This window comes from Gekko japonicus, unplaced genomic scaffold (genome assembly GCF_001447785.1).
Source record: "Gekko japonicus isolate JY-2015 unplaced genomic scaffold, Gekko_japonicus_V1.1 scaffold1492, whole genome shotgun sequence".
Lineage (NCBI taxonomy): Eukaryota > Metazoa > Chordata > Lepidosauria > Squamata > Gekkonidae > Gekko > Gekko japonicus.
In genome coordinates, this window is record NW_015173716.1 from 370,063 (window position 1) to 391,705 (window position 21,643).

The 21,643-nt window shown below is 48.3% G+C and overlaps 1 protein-coding gene across 1 annotated transcript in view; it reads right to left on the reverse strand.

Annotated features, from left to right (window-relative positions):
- Positions 1-21,643, reverse strand: part of TNS2 (tensin 2) — a 108,240-nt gene that overhangs the window by 36,475 nt on the left and 50,122 nt on the right. The window contains exons 5-15 of the mRNA XM_015423335.1: positions 17,589-17,638; positions 15,458-15,629; positions 14,018-14,068; positions 11,781-11,903; positions 9,095-9,159; positions 6,999-7,082; positions 5,772-5,884; positions 5,276-5,336; positions 5,106-5,184; positions 3,393-3,522; positions 719-784 (exon numbers count right to left, since the gene is read on the reverse strand). Coding sequence (XP_015278821.1) covers positions 719-784; positions 3,393-3,522; positions 5,106-5,184; positions 5,276-5,336; positions 5,772-5,884; positions 6,999-7,082; positions 9,095-9,159; positions 11,781-11,903; positions 14,018-14,068; positions 15,458-15,607 — 922 coding nt within the window. The 5' untranslated portion in view covers positions 15,608-15,629; positions 17,589-17,638. The remainder of the gene's footprint in view (positions 1-718; positions 785-3,392; positions 3,523-5,105; positions 5,185-5,275; positions 5,337-5,771; positions 5,885-6,998; positions 7,083-9,094; positions 9,160-11,780; positions 11,904-14,017; positions 14,069-15,457; positions 15,630-17,588; positions 17,639-21,643) is intronic.

A 21,643-nucleotide genomic window follows, 5' to 3' on the forward strand; every position in this document is an offset into this window, starting at 1 on the left:
GGTTGCAGAGAGACGAAGGACGGAGGGATCTTCCTCTTCCCAGCCCAGCCTATCTTCTCACTAAGATCAGGCCGCAGAGAGAGACGAAAGACACCCTTTTCCCTCAGCGAACAGCTCAGATTCTCTCCCACCAGACTATTACAGTCTCCTCCCAGACTGTCTTCCCAACCGACTCCAACGGTCTCTTTAGAATCCTCTCTGCCTCTCCCAATGCCTTCTGGGAGTTGTAGGCCTAGCTGCCTCCTACTGCCACCCAGGCCTCTTAGGCTGGCTAGGCCGTACTGGCACAGGCCAGATCATGACAGAGTTATTGAGAGGGTAAAATGGGGGAGGCAGGAACCACTCATGAGCTCCTGCGATGAAGGACGAAATAAAAGTATAAGGTGCCGGCCAACCACCTATGATTTTTGCAGTCCCAGATGAGCAGTAGATTTATAAAGATCCCGTTGGGCTGAAAGTCACAGCTGAGGGGACTTTATTTAGCTAGGGGCCCTGCTCTAAGTCAGCCAAGCTTTGATAGTGGCATTGCCCATACGCCACGTCAAACACACAGCACATTCAGTTTTGTCTCCTCTTCCAAAATCAACAATGGAATGCAGGAAATCTCTGTCAGACTGGAATGCGCCTGTCACCCATGCTCCAGATCAACGGAAATCAAGGAGACATCTGTGGGACACATGAGAGGGCATCCACCGCCACCCCTGCACCACGCACCCACCTTTCAGTTTCTCCGGGCTGGAAGAGAAAACAAACTCGACACTCGCTTCGAAAGGGAAACGTTCATCTGGAGAAGGAAAACAGAGAGGTGAAGAGCGCAGTGATTTCCCCGCCTCGTGGTTCACCTTCACCCAAATACTTCGGTTTGCTTTGAAAAATGCTTGGAAAGAAATGATCAACTCTGACAGCTCAGTCCTGTTTCTTTATTCCAAGCCAGACAGCAGCTGCTCAAATGGTGAGGGGAAGGGCACTCTGTTCATGCTCAGTGGCACTTTCCTTTATAGCAGGGGACACCAGTGTGGTGCCTGTGCACACCTGTGGCGCTTGCCAACACCTTTCCTGGCGGCGGCCAAGTGCTTTTAGAAAGTGAGTGGAGTTAGGTGGGTCATTTACCCAGCAGGGCTTCTGATTGGCTGTGCAGCTTAAAAGGCAGCCTATTAAACAGAGCTTCTGCCTGAAATGTTGAAGAAATACCATTACAGTTATGTATATGCAACCTCACTCCCTGACATTTTGTGGTTGGCTCCACCTCCTACGGCAGCCATTTTGATTGCCTCCACCTCCTAGGGCAGCCATTTTGTGATTGCGCCCAGCACTTTATGTCAGAATTCTAAAGGCGCCTGCAGGCCTAAAAAAGGTTGAGGGGACCTCTTCTTTATAATATCACTTTGGTTCTGTTTCTTTGAAAAGGGCCATGGCTACAAATGAGAGGGGACTAGGTTAAAGGAGGAAAGGTGGGAGATTAGGGCTATACTGTTAAGATGTTTTTTCTAATGAAATGCCTGATGTAAATACAGCCCAAAGCATTCCACAGAGCTACTCCAGAAAGAAGAGGCCTCTCTACGATCAAGGTATTTCTCAAGCTGCTCCTCCCTGTCTCTTCATGTTTATACAAACCTTCTGGAAGTATATCTCAGAAAAGTAGCAAAATCTAGGCTTTTTAAATCATTAGGTGGGACTCCATTTTCGAATGGTTCTTGGGGGGGGGGAATCTTCAGTGGGAGAAGTGGCATATTCAAGGGGGAAAGCAGTCTAGTCAAGCCTCTGCCTCATATTTATATGCATGGAATTTTTTAAAAATGGATTATAAAAAATTCAACCCTCACACCTGTTAGGTGGTACAGCCTGGGAAGGACTCTGCCAGAGGATTTTATGGAACACATGGATCCGTCTCTGGACCGCTGCAGCAAAGATTTAAAGAACTTTGAGGCACCACTTTAAAGATCAACTTTTCTTCACGGCACTAACTTTTATTTATTCACTTATTTATGTGGCTCGTTTATAGCCCACCTCTGGAAACAGGCTTTTGCCTATGAAATGTCATACAGCAATAAATTAGTCAGACTTGGCTCTGTTTGCAAAATCACACAGTTCCTTAACGTGACTGCAAGTCAGCTTCCCAAACGGAGCCAGCGGCAGCTTCAGGGGACGCTTTAAGGTGGAGAAAGTGGCCTGGAAGGGGAGGCAGCCCCTGCTTCCACCCACGCGCCCCACTCACAAGAAGAAAAGGGCCCACCTGAGTCTGGGGAGGTACAATTGTAGAGCTGCCAGCTCTGGGTTGGGAAATACCTGGAGATTTGGGGGGGTGGAGTCTAAGGAAGGTGGGGTTGGAGAGGGGAGGGACTTCAATGGGGTATAATCAGGGGTCGTTTCGTAGAAAAAGAGCTAGGGGAACTCATTAGCATATGCCACACCCCCTGACATCAGGGGCCCGGCGGTGGACCTGCAAGGCCAGCGGGAGTGTGAGGAAGCCCCGCCAAGGCCCTCCCTGGCCCCAGGCAGGCAGGGGTGGGGAGAGGCAAGGAGGAAGCAACTTACCCTCCCTCTTCTCCTGCCTCCTCCTGGCTGAATGAGGGCCGGAGGCGGGGTGGCCAGAAACAGGGGGCGGGGCTTCGTCATGTGCCCCGCCCCTCACCCAGGGGAAATGCGATCCCCCACGATACCCCCCGAATTGACCTCTGGGTATAATGCCATGGACTCCATCTTCCAGAGCAGCCATTTTTTCCAGGCGAACTGATCTCTGTCGCCTGGAGACTAGCTGTACTAGCGGGAGATCTCTAGCCACCATTAGAGATGCCAGTCTCCACTCCAGATGGGACCCGGGGATCAGTGCTCCCTTCTAAGCTGTGGAGTCTGGTGAGCAAAAATCCTACTTTGTAAGCTACTGGCGTTCAAGTTGTGAGCGAGCGATTTGGCTGCTGCATAAATTAGGTTGCTCCGGAGCCATCCCTTCCTGAGCCGAGACAAAAATGGGTGAGCCGGAGGCTAAAAAACTGCGCTGGCTCACACTAACTCAGCCTAGAGGGAACACTGCTGGGGGTCCCTTGGAATTTCCACTCGTTTCCAGACCACAGAGATCCGTTTCCCTGGAGAAAATGGACATTCTGGAGGGTGGACTCCATGGCACCGTCCTCCCCAGGCTCCACCCCCAAATCTCCAGGAGTTTCCCAACCTGGATCTGGCCAGTCTCCCCCCCTCCCTCTGCTGGTGGCCAGGGGGGACGTGGCAACCCTACACCACCTGAAGGTTGGCAACCCGAGACACAAAGCTCCCCGTGAATGTCTGGTTCAAAGACTTTGTGTCGTTGGCCAACAAGCACGAGAATTTTATAATGCATGAAGAGGCGCGGCTGCCCCAGGACTGTAGCATCTCGGGGACTCAGCCTTCCCCCGTACCTCTCCAGGCCTCGTCCAGCTCATCTTTGCTGAACCACAGCTGGGTGCTGTGGATGGTACAGGTGTGGAACTGGACTCGGAAGACGACATCCCGCTCGGCTCCCTGGAGCTGCTTGTGGTAGCATTTCACCTGGGGGTGGGAAACGGGGGCAAGAGTTGACACAGGGCAATAAGAACATAAGAACATAAGAGACGCCAATGTTGGATCAGGCCAAAGGCCCATCCAGCCCAACACTCTGTATCCCACAGTGGCCAGAAATACCAGTGCCATCAGGAGGTCCACCAGTGGGGCCAGGACATTAGAAGCCATCCCACTGTTGACCCCCCCAAGCACCAAGATGACAGAGCATCACTTGCCCCAGAGCCCCTATCTATACCTTGTGGCTAATAGCCACTGATGGACCTCTGCTCCATATGCTTATCTAATTCCCATTTGAAGCCGTCCATGCTTGTAGCCGCTGCCACCTCCTGTGGCAGTGAATTCCATGTGTTAATCACTCTTTGGGTGAAGAAGTACTTCCTTCTATCCGTTCTAACCCGATCAGATGTTGGCGTGCACGCTTTCTGAACCGCCCCACTACAAGCCCAGGCACGCAAAGGCAGGGGAAGGATCAAAGGGTGGGGTAGCAGCCAATGCACACCCACACCAGAACAACCCCAACAGACCCCACAGAGCCCACAGGGGTTTTGTTGCACAACTGGTGGTTTACTTCAAGGAGTCCTGGAAAGGGAATGTAGTCCCGCTGATTAAAGGTATGACGGGTTTTGAGTTCTCTTGGGATCCGGTCACCACTATTTTACATGACCCCGAAATGAAAAACGAAGATTGCAATACGGGGTTGGCGATACGCTTGACAAGTTGGATGGCAGTGTCGTAGTAAGCTACCCCGGTAACTGCGGCCCACTTCTAAATTGCAAAATGAAATCACGTATGCTAGTGCTGTCAAGTCGGACCCAACTTCTGGTGACTCCAAGAAGGGAATTTCAAAGGCAAGGGAGAAGCAGGGGTGGTTTGCCATGGCCTGCCTCTGCAGAGTCTTCCTCGGGGGCCATACCATGCTGCCTTCCCGCCCAAGACAAAAATAATGCAAACAACTATATTTGTGTTTGTGTTTTAGCTGTTTTGAGAATTAATTATATTGTCTGGTTTTAATTGTTCATACACTTGTTGTTACCCAGCCTAAGCCCGTTTAGGGAGGGCGGGATATAAATTTAACTAATACATATTTTTAAATTGTCCCAAAATAAATGAAAAGAGGACAAGCAAGATGCCCAGCTCTACAGCACGGCATCATGGGAAGTGTGCGTTACTGGGAAGAGAGGGAGCAAGAGGAAGTGCCACGGAAGATGGAGGAAGTTCTCCTTATGCTGGAGGGAGGCTCACGCCTTTGTGGAGCCAGTTTGGTGTCGTGGTTAAGAGCGGCAGACTCTAATCTGGAGAACTGGGTTTGATTCCTCACTCCTCCACATGCAGCCAGCTGGGTGACCTTGGGTCAGTCACAGTTCTCTCAGAACTCTCTCAGCCCCCCAAAAAAGTCTAGCTCGCCACCTAGTGGTGCATGACACTAATGAGCTAGAACTTAAGACTGCCAGACAATCTATGGATCTCCTGGCTATTCTACACACAATGCTATAGGATAATTGAATTTCATGCCTTCGTTCAGTGGAGCTGTTGGGGTACAACCCAATTTTCACCTCGGGTCCTGAACTCACCATGACATCCCCCTTCAGGAGCAAGGCTGGCTCCAAGGTGATGCAGAGCTTCTGAGACCCGCCAGTACCATGCAGGCTGCTGTTAAGAGACAAAAACAAAAGGGGAGCTGGGATTAAAGCCCCCGTGGAGATTGCTCTTTGTCCCAGAAGAAACCACAACCAGTACTCACTAGATCCCCGAGGTATAGACCAGCTGCATGGACTGATAGATCTTTAGGAAAGGTTGATAACCTAGAAGAGGAAAAACAAATGAAGAAGATGCTTGGGAAAGGTGAAGGCATCTCTGGGCCCTGAAACTAGGCCAATACTGCTCCTTGCACCAATGAATTCCACATGTTAAGAAAACATAAGAGAAACCATGTTGGATCAAGCCAATGGCCCATCCAGTCCAACACACTGTGTCACACACTGGCCAAAACCCAGGGGCCATCAGGAGGTCCACCAGCAGGGCCAGACCTCCAGAAGCCCTCCCATCTGTTGTGTGTGAAATAGGACTTCCCGCTGGCTGCTTTGGAACTGGCAAGGCCAAACTCCATTTGTTATGAGAATGGGGGTAGAAAAAACCCGGCAAGACTGTACACAGGAATTCACACAAACACGTGCAAAGCTGCTTGGCATGCACAAGCCTTAAGTGGGATGTCATTATCACAGCCCTGCTTCACTTACCTCCTCCAGCCTCAAAGGCAGGAATAGCCGGGAGCAAGACGTGGTGCAGGAATAGTGTGTTGCTATTCATCTTGATGGTGCCCGAAAGCAGCCCGCTGAAATAATGGATGTATCTGTCCACAGGGAAGGAAGAGAGGAGTCAAGGGCCATCAGGAAGGGGTTGGGGCTTCTGCTTTGCACACAGAAGGTCCCAGGTTCAGACCCCAGCATCTCCAGTTCAAGGATTAAATAGAACGCAGTGTGAAACATCTCGGTCTAAGAACCGTTGCCATTCCAAATAAATGATTGTGGGCTAAATAAACCAGTAGTCTGACTTGTCACATGTGTTCAGCTTCGTACACCCAGAGGCCGCAAAACAATTTCTGGGTCTGGAAAAAGGCCGTGGTTCCTGACCTTCTCCTCACTCCTTTACAGTACAATCCTAGGCATGTATGGTGGTGCTGCTGGAAAGTGCCCTCAAAGCTAAATCCTTGACCCGTGTCATTTTCCTGACTGGAGATGGCGCCAGGGAACCTCTGCTTTCCATGTTAGGGCCCATAGGTGTACCAATGGACTACAGGCTACACCTAGGTTTCTCCATTGGGGCAAACAGCAACTCCCTGGGGCCTTTTCAGGTCAGGAAGATGGCCCAGGGCAGGCAGGGTTAAACCCCTTCTAATAACTCCACAGCACCAGGTACCAAGACAGAACAGACCTTGATTAGAATGTAAGCAAGGCCTGGTCTGGGCCCAGCTAGGCCACAACCAGCCCCAGCCAGCAACCAGCAACACGAGTGAAAAGTGATACTAAGGCAAAGGCTTTTACCTGAAGGGATGATGTTAAAGTAAGTACACCATACAATAAGGAAACGCCAACTGCCCACGATATAACACCCTCCTTTCCCAATATGTGCAGCAGTCCCAATTTGAATTGACTCCAGAATGCCTGAGAATGTTAAGTGTCAGCCAGGAACTCCCGGTACATACCTGCTTGACCAGACCCAGGGCAGATGCATGGAGTTAGGATGAGAGGTCAGTTTGGGAAGATGCCAAGATGGAAGGGTACACAATATCAACTCGTTTTTGGCTCCCAGTCCAAAGGCTGAGGAAGCTGGAAAGGTGGTCCCTAACTATATCTCCCACACAATAAGCAGCCCCCTCTACCAACAGTTCACTTCTTTCAAGCGGCCACCATTTTGAAGCAGACTGTGGTCAACAGGAAGAGGAAAGAAGAAACTGGAAGTCTCACCTCTTCTGTGAGGGCTGCAGGGAGGCCGCCACCTTGTCCTCACAGAACTTGCGCATGGTCAGTGTGCTGAGGGCTTGGTCCGCACTTAAGAGAGAAGAGAGGAATAGTGTCTGTGTGTATACAAGTATTAATGTTGCCAACTTCCAGGTGGGGCCTGGAGTCCTCCTGTAATTACAACTGATCAGTCCTCGTGGAGAAAATGGCTGCTTTGGAGGGTGGACTCCTTGGCATTGTATCTTGCTGAGGTCCCTCCTCTGACCAAAACTCCCCTGTGAGGCCCAGTTTGGGGTAGTGGTTAAAAGCAGTGGACTTTAATCTGGAGAACAAGGTTTGATTCCCCACTCATCCACATGCAGCCAGCTGGGTGACCTTGGGTCAGTCACAGTTCTCTCAGAGCTGTTTTCTCAAAAGCAGTTCTCTCAGAACTCTCTCAGCCCCACCTACCTCACAGGGTGTCTGTTGTGAGGAGACAAAGGGAAGGAGACTGTAAGCAGCTCCGAGACTTCAAGTGAAGGGAGGGGTATAAATCCAACTTTTCATCTTCTTCTTCAAACCCCGCCCTCCCCAGGCTCCACTCCCCAAATCTCCAGGTGTTTCCCAAGCCATAGTTGGCAGCCCTAAAGTATGTCTGTGGATGCTGGATAAAAAGACTATATGTTGCCACATACACCCAGACAACACAGTCACTGGACCTAACAATGTCAACGACACCATCTCAGGATTATTCACATGCTCATCTTCTAATACTGTATATGCCATTAAATGCCAACAACGCCCTTTGGTTCTCTACACAGGGCAAACAGGTCAAACCCTATGCCAAAGGATAGATGGACACAAATCTGATATCAAGAATCACAAGACTGAGAAAGCTGTAGAAGAACACTTCAGTTTTCCAGGACATTCAATGAGTGACCTCAAAGTAGTGGTTTTATTGCAAAGGAACTTCAGGAACAGACTAGAAAGGGAAAATGCTGAGCTGCAAGTTATTACAACACTCGGAACAATGGAATCCCCAGGACTTAACAGGGATTTGGGCTTCTTATCTCACTACATATGCTAACCTCATCCAGTCCTTACACCTGTATTCTCACCAATCCCCCAGAAGGGCCATAGATCCTCTTTATGTTATTTCTTATTTGGAATAGTAGTTTAGAAGAGTAGATTGTAATGTAATGTAGTAAATAGTAGAATGTAATGTAATGTGGAATGCTAGATTGGAATGTATTTCTTTGGTCTGGCGACAGGGGAGATAACTCTACACAGCCAATCGCCCCACTTCAAAGAAGAAGATTCTGTAAAGTCACCTCCATGTTTGAAAGGAGACGGATGGAGTGTAATGGCAGGGTCTCAGTTAATTACTCTCGGAATTCCACAATTAAGGACACATCTACCCATCAGTCTCCAATTTTGACATATTTATTTCCTTCACTATGTTCGTCGTCCCCCCCCTGAAATGGTAACCATATAAACTAAGCTTGTTACTCCTGTTTGGCCCTTGAATCTGTTAAACATCTTCATTATGTTGTACATTAATTTACTGCTCACCCTCTACCTATATATATGGACTGGTAACTTCCATTTGATTGTATCTGAGGAAGTGTGCATGCCCATGAAAGCTTATACCTTGAATAAAACTCTGTTGGTTTTAAAGGTGCCACTGGACTCAAACGTTCTTATATGACATCCAGATTCTACCCACCCTGATTGGATCTAAAGCAGGCCATTCAGAAGGAAGGAGGGAAACCAGAGTCCAATGGATAAGAGAAGGCCATGTTATTTGTGAGGGAAACAGAGGCGTGGTAGTAAGAAGGCTTATGGTTGACATGGAGCTGGAAGCCCAACCCTCCACCTATGCTTGCCAACCTCCAGGCGGGGCCTGGAGATCTCCTGGAATCACACCTTTTCTCCAGATTACAGAGATCAGTTCCCCTGGAGAAAATGGGTGCTTTGGAAAGTGGACTCTGTGGCATCGTACCCCACTGACGTCCCTCCGTCCCCAAACCTCACCTTTCCCAGGCTCCCCCCCCCCCAAATCTCCAGGAGTTTCCCAAGCCAGAGTTGGCAGCCTTACCCCCGCCCCAAATCCTTTCCCGTACCTTGCAGAGATTTTGCTGTAGTACATATAGGCTGCTACGATCACACCGGTTTTTCCTTTGTTGCCCTGGCACAAAGAGAGAGAGACACAAGTTACATGCTGAAACTAGGACTCCAAAGGAGCAGGACTGTCATCCTACAGACGCAATACGTTTTCACGAGAAGTTAAAAAACCAGACAGATGTTCAGGTAGCAGCTTTGATGGAAAGGAAGCCCTTGATCTGAAAGTGCCAGTGAAGAGAAGGATCCTGGATTCTCACCTATTTATTCCCCCCAGCCCAGCCCCATCTTCTGGGCACTGCTTACCTTGGCCACCTTGAGCAAAATGGAAAGGTGGGGAATAAATATTTAAGCAAACAAATAACTGCGAAGGGCCAGGGCCCAGGCCTTACCGGAAGGCCTTGACTAGGGTGAGATAAGTGCCAGTAGGGTAGCCACAACAGGTCATTTTCACACACACACGCTGAATAATGCACCTTCAGTCCACTTCCAATGCACTTTAGTGATCACTTAGAAGTGGATTTTACCATTCCACTCAGTAAAATCCAGTCGCAAAGTGCACTGAAAGTGGGCTGAAATTAGAGTTGCCAGGGCCCCCGTCCGGGCATGGGTTCCTCCACTTTTGTGGGCCCCTTCCCGCTTGCAGCCAGCTGGCCGGTGGGGGGAAACACGGCCTGCAAATGTTCCCGAGCACGATGTGATGTCATCACCTGGAAGTAACATCATCACATCACCAATGTTGTGGGGGTTGAGGCTCTAGTTTTTGGGCAAAACTCTATGGTAAAATTGGGGCTCAAAACCATAGAGTTTTGTCCAAAAACTAGAGTGTCACCGACATTGAGGATGTGATGACATCACTTCCGGGTGACATCATTGCTTTGCATGCACGCGCGCAGGAAGATCCCAGACTAGCTCCTGGAGCCCCCCGCTAGCAGCTGATAAGGACCTGGCAACGCTAGCTGAAAGTGTACTATTTAGTGTGTGTGAAAGCGTCCCTAGTCTATTACAGTGAGAACCAGAAGTAGAGACCTGTGGCACCTTAAAGCAGTGGGTCTCAAACTGTGGGTCAACACCTAAAAGGGGGTTACAGCTCTCTCGCAGATGGATGGCAAGAGCAGAAGAGAGAAGGAGAAGGAACCGGGCGAGTTGGGAGAGGAGGCCGCAGGAGCTTTGACAGCAAAGCTGGGTTTCTGACCATGTGCGGAATGGCCATGTGCTACCATCTGCTGCTCAGTAATGCCATCTATTTATAAGTGTTAGACATCAGACATAGAACCTGATTTCAGATTCTGATTTATTTACTTACTTTACTTATAGTCCGCTGTTCTCACACCTGGTTGAAGTCCGTCCCGCAAACCCCAAACCCACTCCAGGCTTCACCCCCACCCCCAAATGTCCAGGTATTTCCCAACTCTGAGTGGGAAACCCAAGGGCTCCAGCCCATGCTATAGATCTGTGAAGGTTCCAAGTTCTATCACTGGCATCTTAGGTAGCTGGCAGTAGCAAAGACAACTAAAGGGGATTGTGATAGAGGTTTATAAAATTATGCACGGGATAGAGAGAGTTGACAAAGATAAATTTTTCTCCCTCTCCCCAAATACTAGAACTCAAGGGCATCCAGTGAAGCTGACGGGCAGTAGGTTCAGGACGGACAAAAGGAAATACTACTTGACACAGTAAGTGATTACAATGTGGAATCTACTGCCAGAGGATGCAGTGATGGCCACAGGAATAAACAGCTTTGAAAGGGGATTAGATAGATTCATGGAGGGTAAGCCTATCAATGGCTTCTAGCCATGATGACTGAGGGGAACCTCCACATTCAGAGGCATTAAGCCTCTGAATCCCAGAGCCAGGAGGCAACATCGGGGGAAGGCCTCGGCCTTCATGCCCTGTGTTGTTGGCTGTCCAGATTAATTGGTTGGCCACTGTGTGAGACAGGATTCTGGACTAGATACACCGCTGATCTGATCCAGCAGGACTCTTCTTATCTTCTTAGGAAGGCCTTGGCCTCTATGCCCTGTCTGCTGGCCCTGCAGAGGAACTGGTTGACCACTGTGTGAGCCAGGATGGTGGACTGGATGGACCACTGGTCTGATCCAGCAGGGCTCTTCTTATGTTCTTAGGAAGGCCTTGGCCTCTATGCCCTGTCTGCTGGCCCTACAGAGGAACTGGTTGGCCCCTGTGTGAGCCAGGATGCTGGACTGGATGGACCACTGGTCTGATCCAGTAGGGCTCTTCTTATGTTCTTATCTGCCTAAGGCCTTTGGAGAGCTGCTGTGAGTCAGAGCAGTGATCTTAGGGTTTTGACTCAGTGACTGGTGGCTTCACATTAGGTTGTGAGACAGCGTGATGGTTCGGATTTCTGTTTTGACAAAGGTCTACTGAAGAAAGTGAGAGAAAAGAGGGGGCTGAGGGGAGAAAAACCAAAACAAGGAAGGGAGCTGGATGGGAAGGGCCAAATCAATCTGTTTTTTGAGGATCACGAAACCACGGGGAAAATTGGGCGAAGCCGCGGGTCAAAATGTGGCCGTGCGGCTTCGAGTGGGAAATTGACCAATAGAAGCAGGGCAAAGGGAGGCGCGACTGCGGCACAGCTCTTGTGTGAAGTCGGTCTCTGTGAATGGCAAAGTGCATGTGTGTGTAGCTGGAATTCATGCTGGGACCACGCATGTTTCCTTCCCCCACCTTGCAGTGAAACACAACCACATGCTGCGGATCGGAATTCAGCCAGGTCTCTATGGCTTTGCAGATCGAGCAGATTTTGTCCAGCGGTGGGGCATGTAGGTCTGGCCAGCCAAAATCTTGAACCTGCATCAAAGAGGGGGAGAGAAACACTGAAGTTATGGACCTCGGCCTATCTGTGACATGTTAAACCCTCCATTCCTCCAAGGATCTCAGGGCAGCATAAATTGTTCTCCTCTTTATCCTCACAATAACCCTGCAAGGTAGGTTAATGGTGAAAAGTGCCGTTGAGTCTCAGCCGACTTATGGCATCCCCTCATGGGGTTTTCAAAGCAAGAGACACTCAGAAGTGCTTTAGCCATTGCCTGCCTCTGCCTAGAAGCCAAGGACTTCCTTGGTGGTCTCCCATCCGTGACATGTTAAACCCTCCATTCCTCCAAGGATCTCAGGGCAGCATAAATGGTTCTCCTCTCCTCTTTATCCTCACAATAACCCTGCAAGGTAGGTTAGTGGTAGAAAGTGCCGTCAAGTCTCCGCTGACTTATGGCAACCCCTCATGGGGTTTTCAAAGCAAGAGACACTCAGAAGTGATATAACTATTGCCTGCCTCTGCCTAGAAGCCAAGGACTTCCTTGGTGGTCTCCCATCCGAATTTTAACCAGGGCTGACCCTGCTTAGTTTCCAAGATCTGATGAAATCAGGCTAACCTGGGCTGTCCAGGTAAGAGTGCAAGGTAGGTTAGGTGAAGGTAAAGTGACTGGCATGAAGCAACCCAATGAGCTACATATCCAAGTCAAGATTTGAATCCAGGCCTCCCCCTCTTTCCCCTACATTCTCCCACTATGATACATAAACGCTCTAAACACAATATAGCAGCAGAAGCAAACGGGACCAGAATCATGGAGTTCAGAATTCTCTGGTATTAAAGAACCTCATATCCAGGTATCAGAAACATGATTATTAGAATCCATTATTGAAAACAAAACAGCAATTGATGTTTGGGAGTTGGAACAGATTTTGTTTTAGGACAGCTGCTGTTTGCTGTTCCCAGTGCTTCCCCTCCCACTCAGAGTGTAAAGTAAACCAGGGATGTTAAAAACGGAGCTAAGAGGAAACACATTTTATTTATCTAGAAGAAAATAGACCAAGGCCTAAAGACATAGGTAAGGTTTTGTGTTGTTTTATCCTCTGGGCTTTTGATGGCTTGTGAATTTTAATGAGTTTATGATTTACGAGGATAAACTGAACAATATTATTAATTTTAATCTCCTTAATAAACGGTCCCTCTTTATGATTACTCACATTGAACATTACCTACTTTATTGGACTTTACCAAACAACCATGAGAACTGGAACACTTATTTTCTTTATGAAGGACAGACTTTAATCCTGAATTTCTGGATTTCTGGAAGTGGTTGCACACTCTCTTGTTGATGAATATCTTATCTATCTATCTATCTATCTATCTATCTATCTATCTATCTATCTATCTATCTATTGTCCACCTTTCTCAAGTGACTCAAGGTGGATTACACACGGTGTGTTAGTACAATCAACAAAATGGGACATTCAATAGCCAACACATTAGAATTTTAGAAATCTGGAACCACCAGAAAGAACTGAATCATAGCGTAAGTATTCACATGACATAATACTTACAATAAGCTATACCCAGCAGTATAGATCACAGTCACAATCATTTATCTACCTGCACAGAAAAGCTCTCTTGAATAGTTGTTTTGCCTGGTTTGTGGAAAGACCACCTGACAAAAAGTCCTATTAGCAGCAGAGGGAGGATATGATTTTTTGCACATGAGAACCTGATTTTGCCTAAATGAGTGATTATTTGTATGGGGTTAGCCTCTCTGGCAAGACTGAGCCCGATGCAAAGGGATGTTCCATCTCTTCCCCAAGCTGCTGCTTAGAATATGCATCGATTGAGCCCGGAATCAGATTGTCAAGTACCGTTTGGACTGTTATGCCGGGGACCAGTGGGGTACCTACCATCCATTATCCCCACTGACCCTGAAAGAGTCCTGTAGCCCCCTTGCCCTCTTTCTGTCCTTTTCCCGAGGAGCTACTAAGGACAAGAGTAGCCACTGAAGGCCAGACTCGCTACCTCTGTACCTCACACATGGATGGTTATTTTGCAACTTTCCGCCCTGAAAGAACCATCGGAATCTTAACCCTCAGGCTTCAGGGCAATGCAAGCATCTCACCCCCAACGCCTTTCCCCTCACCTTGGGGTTCAGTCGGACGATGTCATGCCGTTTCTCTGACAGGTTGAAGAGCTGTCGACACAAAGAGACATCTCGTTGGCCACTGTGACTCATGACGACTCTCTCCGCTAGGGCGGCGGACGCCAGCCTACATTTCTGTCTCTTCTCAGGTAACCAGCACGATCTGGAAAAGGCGCTACGGCGAGACCAGATTCTGTCCTGGCCCTGCTCGCTCTAGTGTCAACCCAGCTCCCCTCCAGACAGCCCGTGTTTCTTTTTTTAAAAAATCAACAGTTAACAGCTGGGCCCTTGGGTAAGGTCCTCTTTGGGCTCCACACTTCCCTTCGCGCCATGCATCACCTTGCTGACAAGAAACAGGAAGTACGTATCCCTTGGATTTCCTGTTCCTTCAAAACTACGCCGTGCCAATAGAGCCCTGGCCCCTCGGCAGCCTACAACGTTCTTTGCATTGGACTATCAGGCACAGCTCCCGAGCCAGGGAGATGCTGGAGATACATTTTGGATCGGACATTGCTGTACAGGGACATGCCTGGGTAGGGTTGCCAGTCTCTAGATGGTAGCTGGAGATCCCCCGAGTTTACAGCTCATCTCCAGGCAACAGAGATCAGTTCCCCTGGAGAAAAATGGCTGCCTGGGAAGGTGGAGTCTATGGCATCATACCCCACTGAGATCCCTCCCCTCCACGAACCCCACCCTTCCTAGGCTCCACCCCCAAAACTCCAGGCATTTCCCAACCCAGAGGTGGCAACCGTATGCCTGGGACAGTCATATCTAAAGCCTTTCTCAGGCCTCAGCTGTAGAAGAAAAAGACGAAGAAGAAGAGATTGGATTTATACCCCGCCCTTCACTACCCAAAGGTGTCTCAGAGCGGCTTACAAACTCCTTTCCCTCCCCCACCCTGTGAGGTAAAAGAAGAAGAAGAAGAAGAGATTGGATTTATACCCCGCCCTTCACTACCCAAAGGAGTCTCAGAGCGGCTTACAAACTCCTTTCCCTCCCCCACCCTGTGAGGTAAAAGAAGAAGAAGAAGAAGAGATTGGATTTATACCCCGCCCTTCACTACCCAAAGGAGTCTCAGAGCGGCTTACAAACTCCTTTCCCTTCCCCTCCCCAGAACAGACACTCTGTGAGGTAGGTGGGGCTGAGAGAGCTCTTTCGAGAACTGCTCCTGAGAGAACGGCTCTGAGAGAACTTGTGACTGACCCAAGGTCGCACCAGCAGCTGCAAGTGGAGGAGTGGGGAATCAAACCCGGTTCTCCCAGATAAGAGTCTGCGCTCCTAACCACTACACCAAACTGGCTCTCAGGGATGCCATCCTCCAGGCATACACCCCCTCCTACCCAAGGAAACAATGAACAGCTCCAATTTTAAAACATTCCTCCCCCAAATAACTCCCAGTAGCTTCCTGCCCAACCACCTACTTCCCTCGGCCTCTTTTACCATGTATTTGTCCTCATGCTTGGATTTCAGCATCTGGGCCACCTCTCGGAGGTTGCCACGGTAACGCTGCTCCTCCAGGGCAGGCGGGAAGAAGACGGAGATGATGCGCTCGGTGATGTAAGTGAGGTCAAAGTCATACTTGCGTTCCATCACGTGGTCCAGGCTGAAACTCCTTTGGGGAGTCAGGGATAGAACCAATGAGACGAAAAGGGGGGGTGGATTCTTGGGGGGGGGCGCAAACATTTGCAGTGGTGCTGGAAAGTTCCTGTAACCTCCTAATTGTTGAGAAAACAACGGCACAAACAATCCACCCAAACAGTGCCATCAGAAACCCAACAACTGCAGAGACACCTGAGCTACTAAAGCATTGAGTAACTAACAATAAGCTGAAAAGTTAACAAGGCAGGCATTGCGCCTGGGAAAGACAGCCCACTATCCAGGTGCCAAAACCAAAAAGGCCCCGTCATGGGCACAATCCTGAGGGTGGCAGCTACAGCTCAGTCTTGACCTGGGAAGGCTCAGATAGGAGCTAGAAGCCCCTGAAACACCACAATCCCAGATCATTTTAGGGCTTTCAAGGTCAAATCCAGCACTTCAAAAAAAAGCTCCACTCGTTATCAGTTTGGTTCCAAGAGTGATTTAACAGCAGCAAAATGCAACTGGTTTCTGTGGGGTCTAATTCTTGATCCCGCCGCTGTCTTTTGGAGTGTCTCGAGTTTCCAAATGCTTTCATGGGCAGCCCCAAGTACAATGTATTGCAATAGCGTTATCTTGGAAGTTAGAAAGACAAGGGTAGCAAAGGTGACATTTCCTAGAAGGGCTGCAGCCGATACAGAACTCAAACAGGTCAAAGGTGCATTGGGCTATAGAAACTGATAACCTGCTTGTCAACCAAGACTCCTCTGGCATTTAACAATGGATTTCGGTATAAAAATTAAAGAAATTAATACAAAAAACAAAAATAAAAAAGTCATTTAGCATTCATTAAAAAAGAAGACCATCACATTATTTGGGAATTTATATCAGCAGCTTTGGAATGGTTTCCACCAATGACCGAAGAGGGAACAAGAAAAGTATCCATGTGATCTATGGGTGGCCTGTTCCTGATTCTGAGATCAACGCCGCGGGGGGGGGGGGGGATGACTCAGTGATACAGCATCTGCTTGGCATGCAGAAGGTCCCAGGTTCAATCCCCAACATCTCCAGTGAAAAATATCAGGTAGGAGGTAGTAGGCCACTGCCAGTCTGAATAGACAAAACTGACTTTGATGGACCAGTGGCCTGTTTCAGTTTACAGCAGCTTCACAAATCCATTGTGGTCCCTCTTGATTTTGTTCCAGTTCAACACGAATGAACCAGAATTGGTCAGGATATTCTAGCTGTGTGACATGGCTGGAAAATGCCTCCTGAAAGAATCTCTATAATTAAATGGTGCAGTTCACTGCCAACAGATGTAGTGATGGCCCCAATAGCTGTAAAAGGGGATTAGAAAGATTCATGGAGGATTGGTCCACCGGTGGCTACTAGCCATGGCAGCTAAAGGGAACCTCCACATGCAGAGGCAGTAAACCTCTGAATACCAGTGCCCGGAGGTAACGTCAAGCAAAAGCACTGAATAATAGAATCACAGAATCCTAGAGCTGGAAGGGACCTCCAGGGTCATCTAGTCCAACCCCCTGCATAATGCAGGAAATTCAGTAATACCTCCCCCACACCCCCAGGGACCCTGGTTTCATGCCCAGAAGATGAAAAAAATCCTCCAGGATCCCTGGCCAAACTGGCCTGGAGAAAAATTGCTTCCTGACCCCATTGGCCTCCATGCCCTGTCTGTTGGCCCTCCAGGGCAACTGGTTAGCCACTAAGTGAATCAAAATGCTGGATTGTATTTTAACTTATGTAAGCTGCCTTGAGCCAGTTTGTATTGGCAAGGGGGGTATAAATTGAAAGTAAATAAATAAATTTTAAAAATGAGATGGACCGCTGGTCCGATCCAGCAGGGCTGTTTTTATATTCTCTATACTTGCAGAACCTACAAAATAACCTACAAGCACCAAAAAGCTACCTGTGAACAAAGCTAGGTGAGATACCCTCCCCTTGACTCCAGGCAGTCATCACAAAACCAGACTCTTACCTGGGTAGTGTGTTACGTTGCTTCGCAGTGTTGAGGGACTTGGTGGAGCCCTGAAAGGTAAATATGGGGAGGGAAAGAAGTAAGTGTTTAGCAAAAGGACATCAGAAAAGCTCAACGGGAATGACTACGAAGGAAAACAGCCTGCGGTAGCCTTTACAAAACAAGAGGCCATCGTTGTGTTCTGAACAAGAGATTTCTTTCTCCTGATCCCTCTAAAGCCAATGAAACTGCCAGGAAGTAATGCTGTAAGACTGAAAAGAGGAGACTGCCTGCCAATTCACATGTTTCAAGGTTTTTCTGTCCTCCACATGGATCCTATCAACAGGCATGTGCCAGGAATTCCGCGCTTGAAACTTAATTTCCAGGCACACATAGGCCTGATTCAGAACAGGACTCTGGTGCATGTTGTAGAACCCACCCACCCCCCAGCACCTTTTCCCCAACCTGAAATAGCTCTGGAGAGCCAATATTTGCCCTGTTGGGGAACCTCACCTGTACCAATTAGGCTAATAAGAATAAACAAAACATTTTTAAAAAAATAAACAATGGTTTGGCTGGCTAGAAAGTGAAAGAAGTATGCAAATCAACTCCCCTTCCTGAATAAAAGCAGATAAGCAAGCATTTATTCAGGAGTGCCTGGAGAAAACCGACAATCCCTGAAAAAAATAGGAAGTAAGTAATCTGAAAATAACAGAACTAAGAGGAATTAGCAGACAAAAGGAGATGGATTTTGGCTGAAGAAGGATTTGCTTCAGTATTGATAATGGCCACATCTATACAACAGTTCCCCATGTTCCTTCCATTGCCGCTGAGAAGCCACGGGTGACACAGAATTCACATGGTAGCCTTCCCTACCCTTGACTGGCCCCAGATTCCATGGCCACAACCCCCCCCCACACACACACCCTGGAAGGCCTTTTCAGGTACTTAAAAAAATCAGTAATTAACATATTCCTATAGCATAAAGCTACAGTAGTATGTCAGGTACCAAACTTAAGTCAGAGTAATATGCCAGTTACCAAATGCAATTGACTTATCATGGCCCTGGTCACACGGGCCAGATAATGTGTGTGTGGGGGAGAGACATGGCTATACGCCCCAGAGCATAATAAAGCACAGTAGCCTGATCACACGGTCCCCCGAGTCTTTGCACTTAGGCTGTTAGCTGGCGATCACACGGCAATGCTGGAGCGTGGCAAAGAAAAGACGCGGCAAGCGTTTCACATTTGTGTGCATGCTCAGTTCCACGGAGCAGCACTACTTTCAGTTATGTGTTTTACGAAAAACATCCGGTTGCGACGGGACGTGGACGGGCGGCAGATGCCACGGGATACTAGCGCTCCTGCAATCAGACGCCCGCCCCTGCCCCGCGTTTTCCGGATACTAGTGCACTTTCCGAGGTACTTTTTTACTGCGCATCTTCGGTGGGATGCCAAAGGTTGGCTACGGGTGCGCTAGTTGGGGGTTGATCGCGCCCCGAAAATCCGCCTGACATTCGTGCCTTTAGCGCAGCAAATCCTCCGTGTGACCGGGGCCCATGATAACTAATCCTCAAAGAAGAGGATGCTGCGCTGTTGCCTCCACGCTTGAGAGGAGAAGGATGAAGCGTGGTAGCAGGGTCTCAGTTAATTACTCTCAACATTCCACAGTTAAGATGAGTACACACAGTTAAGAAGGCACATGACAGGGGTTTATAAAATCATGCATGGGGTTGGAGAGAGCTGACAAGGAGAGATTTTTTCCCCTCTCTCCAAATACTAGAACTCGAGGGCATCCAATGAAACTGATGGGCAGTAGGTTCAGGACAGACAAAAGGAAGTGCTGCTTTACACAGAGAGTGATTAAAGTGTGGAATTCGCTGCCAGAGGAGGCATTGATGGCCACAGGAATGAACAGCTTTAAAGGGGAATTAGATAGATTCGTGGAGGAGGATAGGCTTATCAGTGGCTACCAGCCGTGGTGACTGAAGGGAACCTCCACATTCAGAGGCACTAAGCCTCTGAATCCCAGAGCCAGGAGGCAACATAAGGGGAAGGCCTCAGCCTCTATGCCCTGCTGTCGGCCCTCCAGAGGACCTGGTTGGCCCCTGTGTGAGACAGGATGCTGGACTAGATGGACCACTGGTCTGATCCAGCAAGGCTCTTCTGATGTTCTTATGCCCATCAATCTCTGATTTTGATATATTTATTTCCTTGACTATGCTTCCCCTCAGAATTAAACCCAAACAAAAGATGATCATATAAACTAAGCTTGTTATTCCAGCTTGGTCCTTGCATCCGTTAAACACCTATACTGTGCTGTATGCTAACCTATATGTATGGACTGGTAACTTCCATTTCAACGTATCTGAGGAAGTGTGCCTGCACACAAAAGCTTATACCTCAAACAGAACTTTCTTGGTCTTAAAGGTGCCACTGTGTTATGTATTGGGACTGGAACATTGCAGGACTGTTTATACCAGAGATTGGCTGAGCTTGGAGGTCTAGAACAATAGCCCACCAGGACTCTGGAGGGGGATGAATATGTCATGTAAGATGTGCTTCTATTTTTGTAAGTAAGATTTCTTTCTCTGGTCATCTTTGTAATTTGCTTATACAGCATTTCCCCTTAACTGGAGAATGTGGAGGGTTGGGGACTGAACATCGATATCTTAGGAATCAGTGAACTTAAGTGGAGAGGAATGGGCGAATTTAACTCAGAAGACCATTATATCTACTACTGTGGCCAGGAATCTCGTAGAAAAAATGGTGTGGCCTTTATAGTCAACAAGAGAGTGCAAAAGTCAGTACTGGGATACAATCTCAAAAATGACAGAATGATTTATGTCCGATTCAAAGGCAAACCATTCAACATCACAGTAATCCAAGTCTATGCCCCAACCACTGATGCAGAAGAGGCTGAAGTGGACCGGTTCTATGAAGACCTACAACACCTCATAGAACTAACACCAAAAAATGATGTCCTCATCATCATAGGGGACTGGAATGCTAAAGTAGGAAGTCAAAAGGTAACCGGAATAACAGACAAGTTTGGCCTTGGAAAACAAAATGAAGCAGGGCAAAGGTTAACAGAGTTTAACATCTACTTCTGCTTCATTGACTATGCTAAAGCTTTTGACTGTGTGGATCACAACAAACTATGGCAGGTCCTTAAAGAGATGGGAGTACCAGACCACCTCACATGTCTCTTGAGAAACCTGTATAAGGGCCAAGAAGCGACAGTTAGAACCGGATATGGAACAACTGATTGGTTCAGCATAGGAAAAGGAGTACAACAAGGATGTATATTGTCACCTTGCTTATTTAATATATATGCAGAGTACATCATGCGAAATGCTGGCCTGGATGAATCACAAGCGGGAATTAAGATTGCTGGGGAAAAGATCAACAACCTCAGATATGCAGACGATACCACTCTAATGGCAGAAAGTGAAGAGGACCTAAAGAGCCTCCTGCTCAGAGTAAAAGAGGAGAGCGCAAAAGTGGGCTTGAAGCTCAACATCAAAAAAACTAAGATCATGGCATCCGGCCCCATCACTCCTTGGCAAATAGAAGGGGAAGTCGTGGAAGTAGTGACAGACTTCACGTTCCTGGGATCCCAGATCACCGCAGACTGTGACTGCAGCCATGAAATTAAAAGACGCCTGCTCCTTGGGAGGAAAGCGATGGCGAACCTAAACAGCATGATAAAAAGTAGAGACATCACCCTGCCAACAAAAGTCCGCATGGTCAAAGCAATGGTATTCCCAGTAGTCATGTATGGCTGCGAGAGCTGGACTATAAGGAAGGCCGAGCGCCGAAGAATAGATTCTTTTGAACTATGGTGCTGGAGAAGACTCTTGAGAGTCCCTTGGACTGCAAGAAGAACAAATCAGTCAATCCTCAAAGAAATCAACCCTGACTGTTCCCTGGAAGGCCAGATAATGAAACTGAAGCTCAAATACTTTGGCCACCAAATGAGAAGGGAGCACTCACTGGAGAAGACCCTGATGCTGGGAAAGATTGAAGGTCAAAGAAGACGGGGACGGCAAAGGATGAGATGGTTAGACAGTGTCA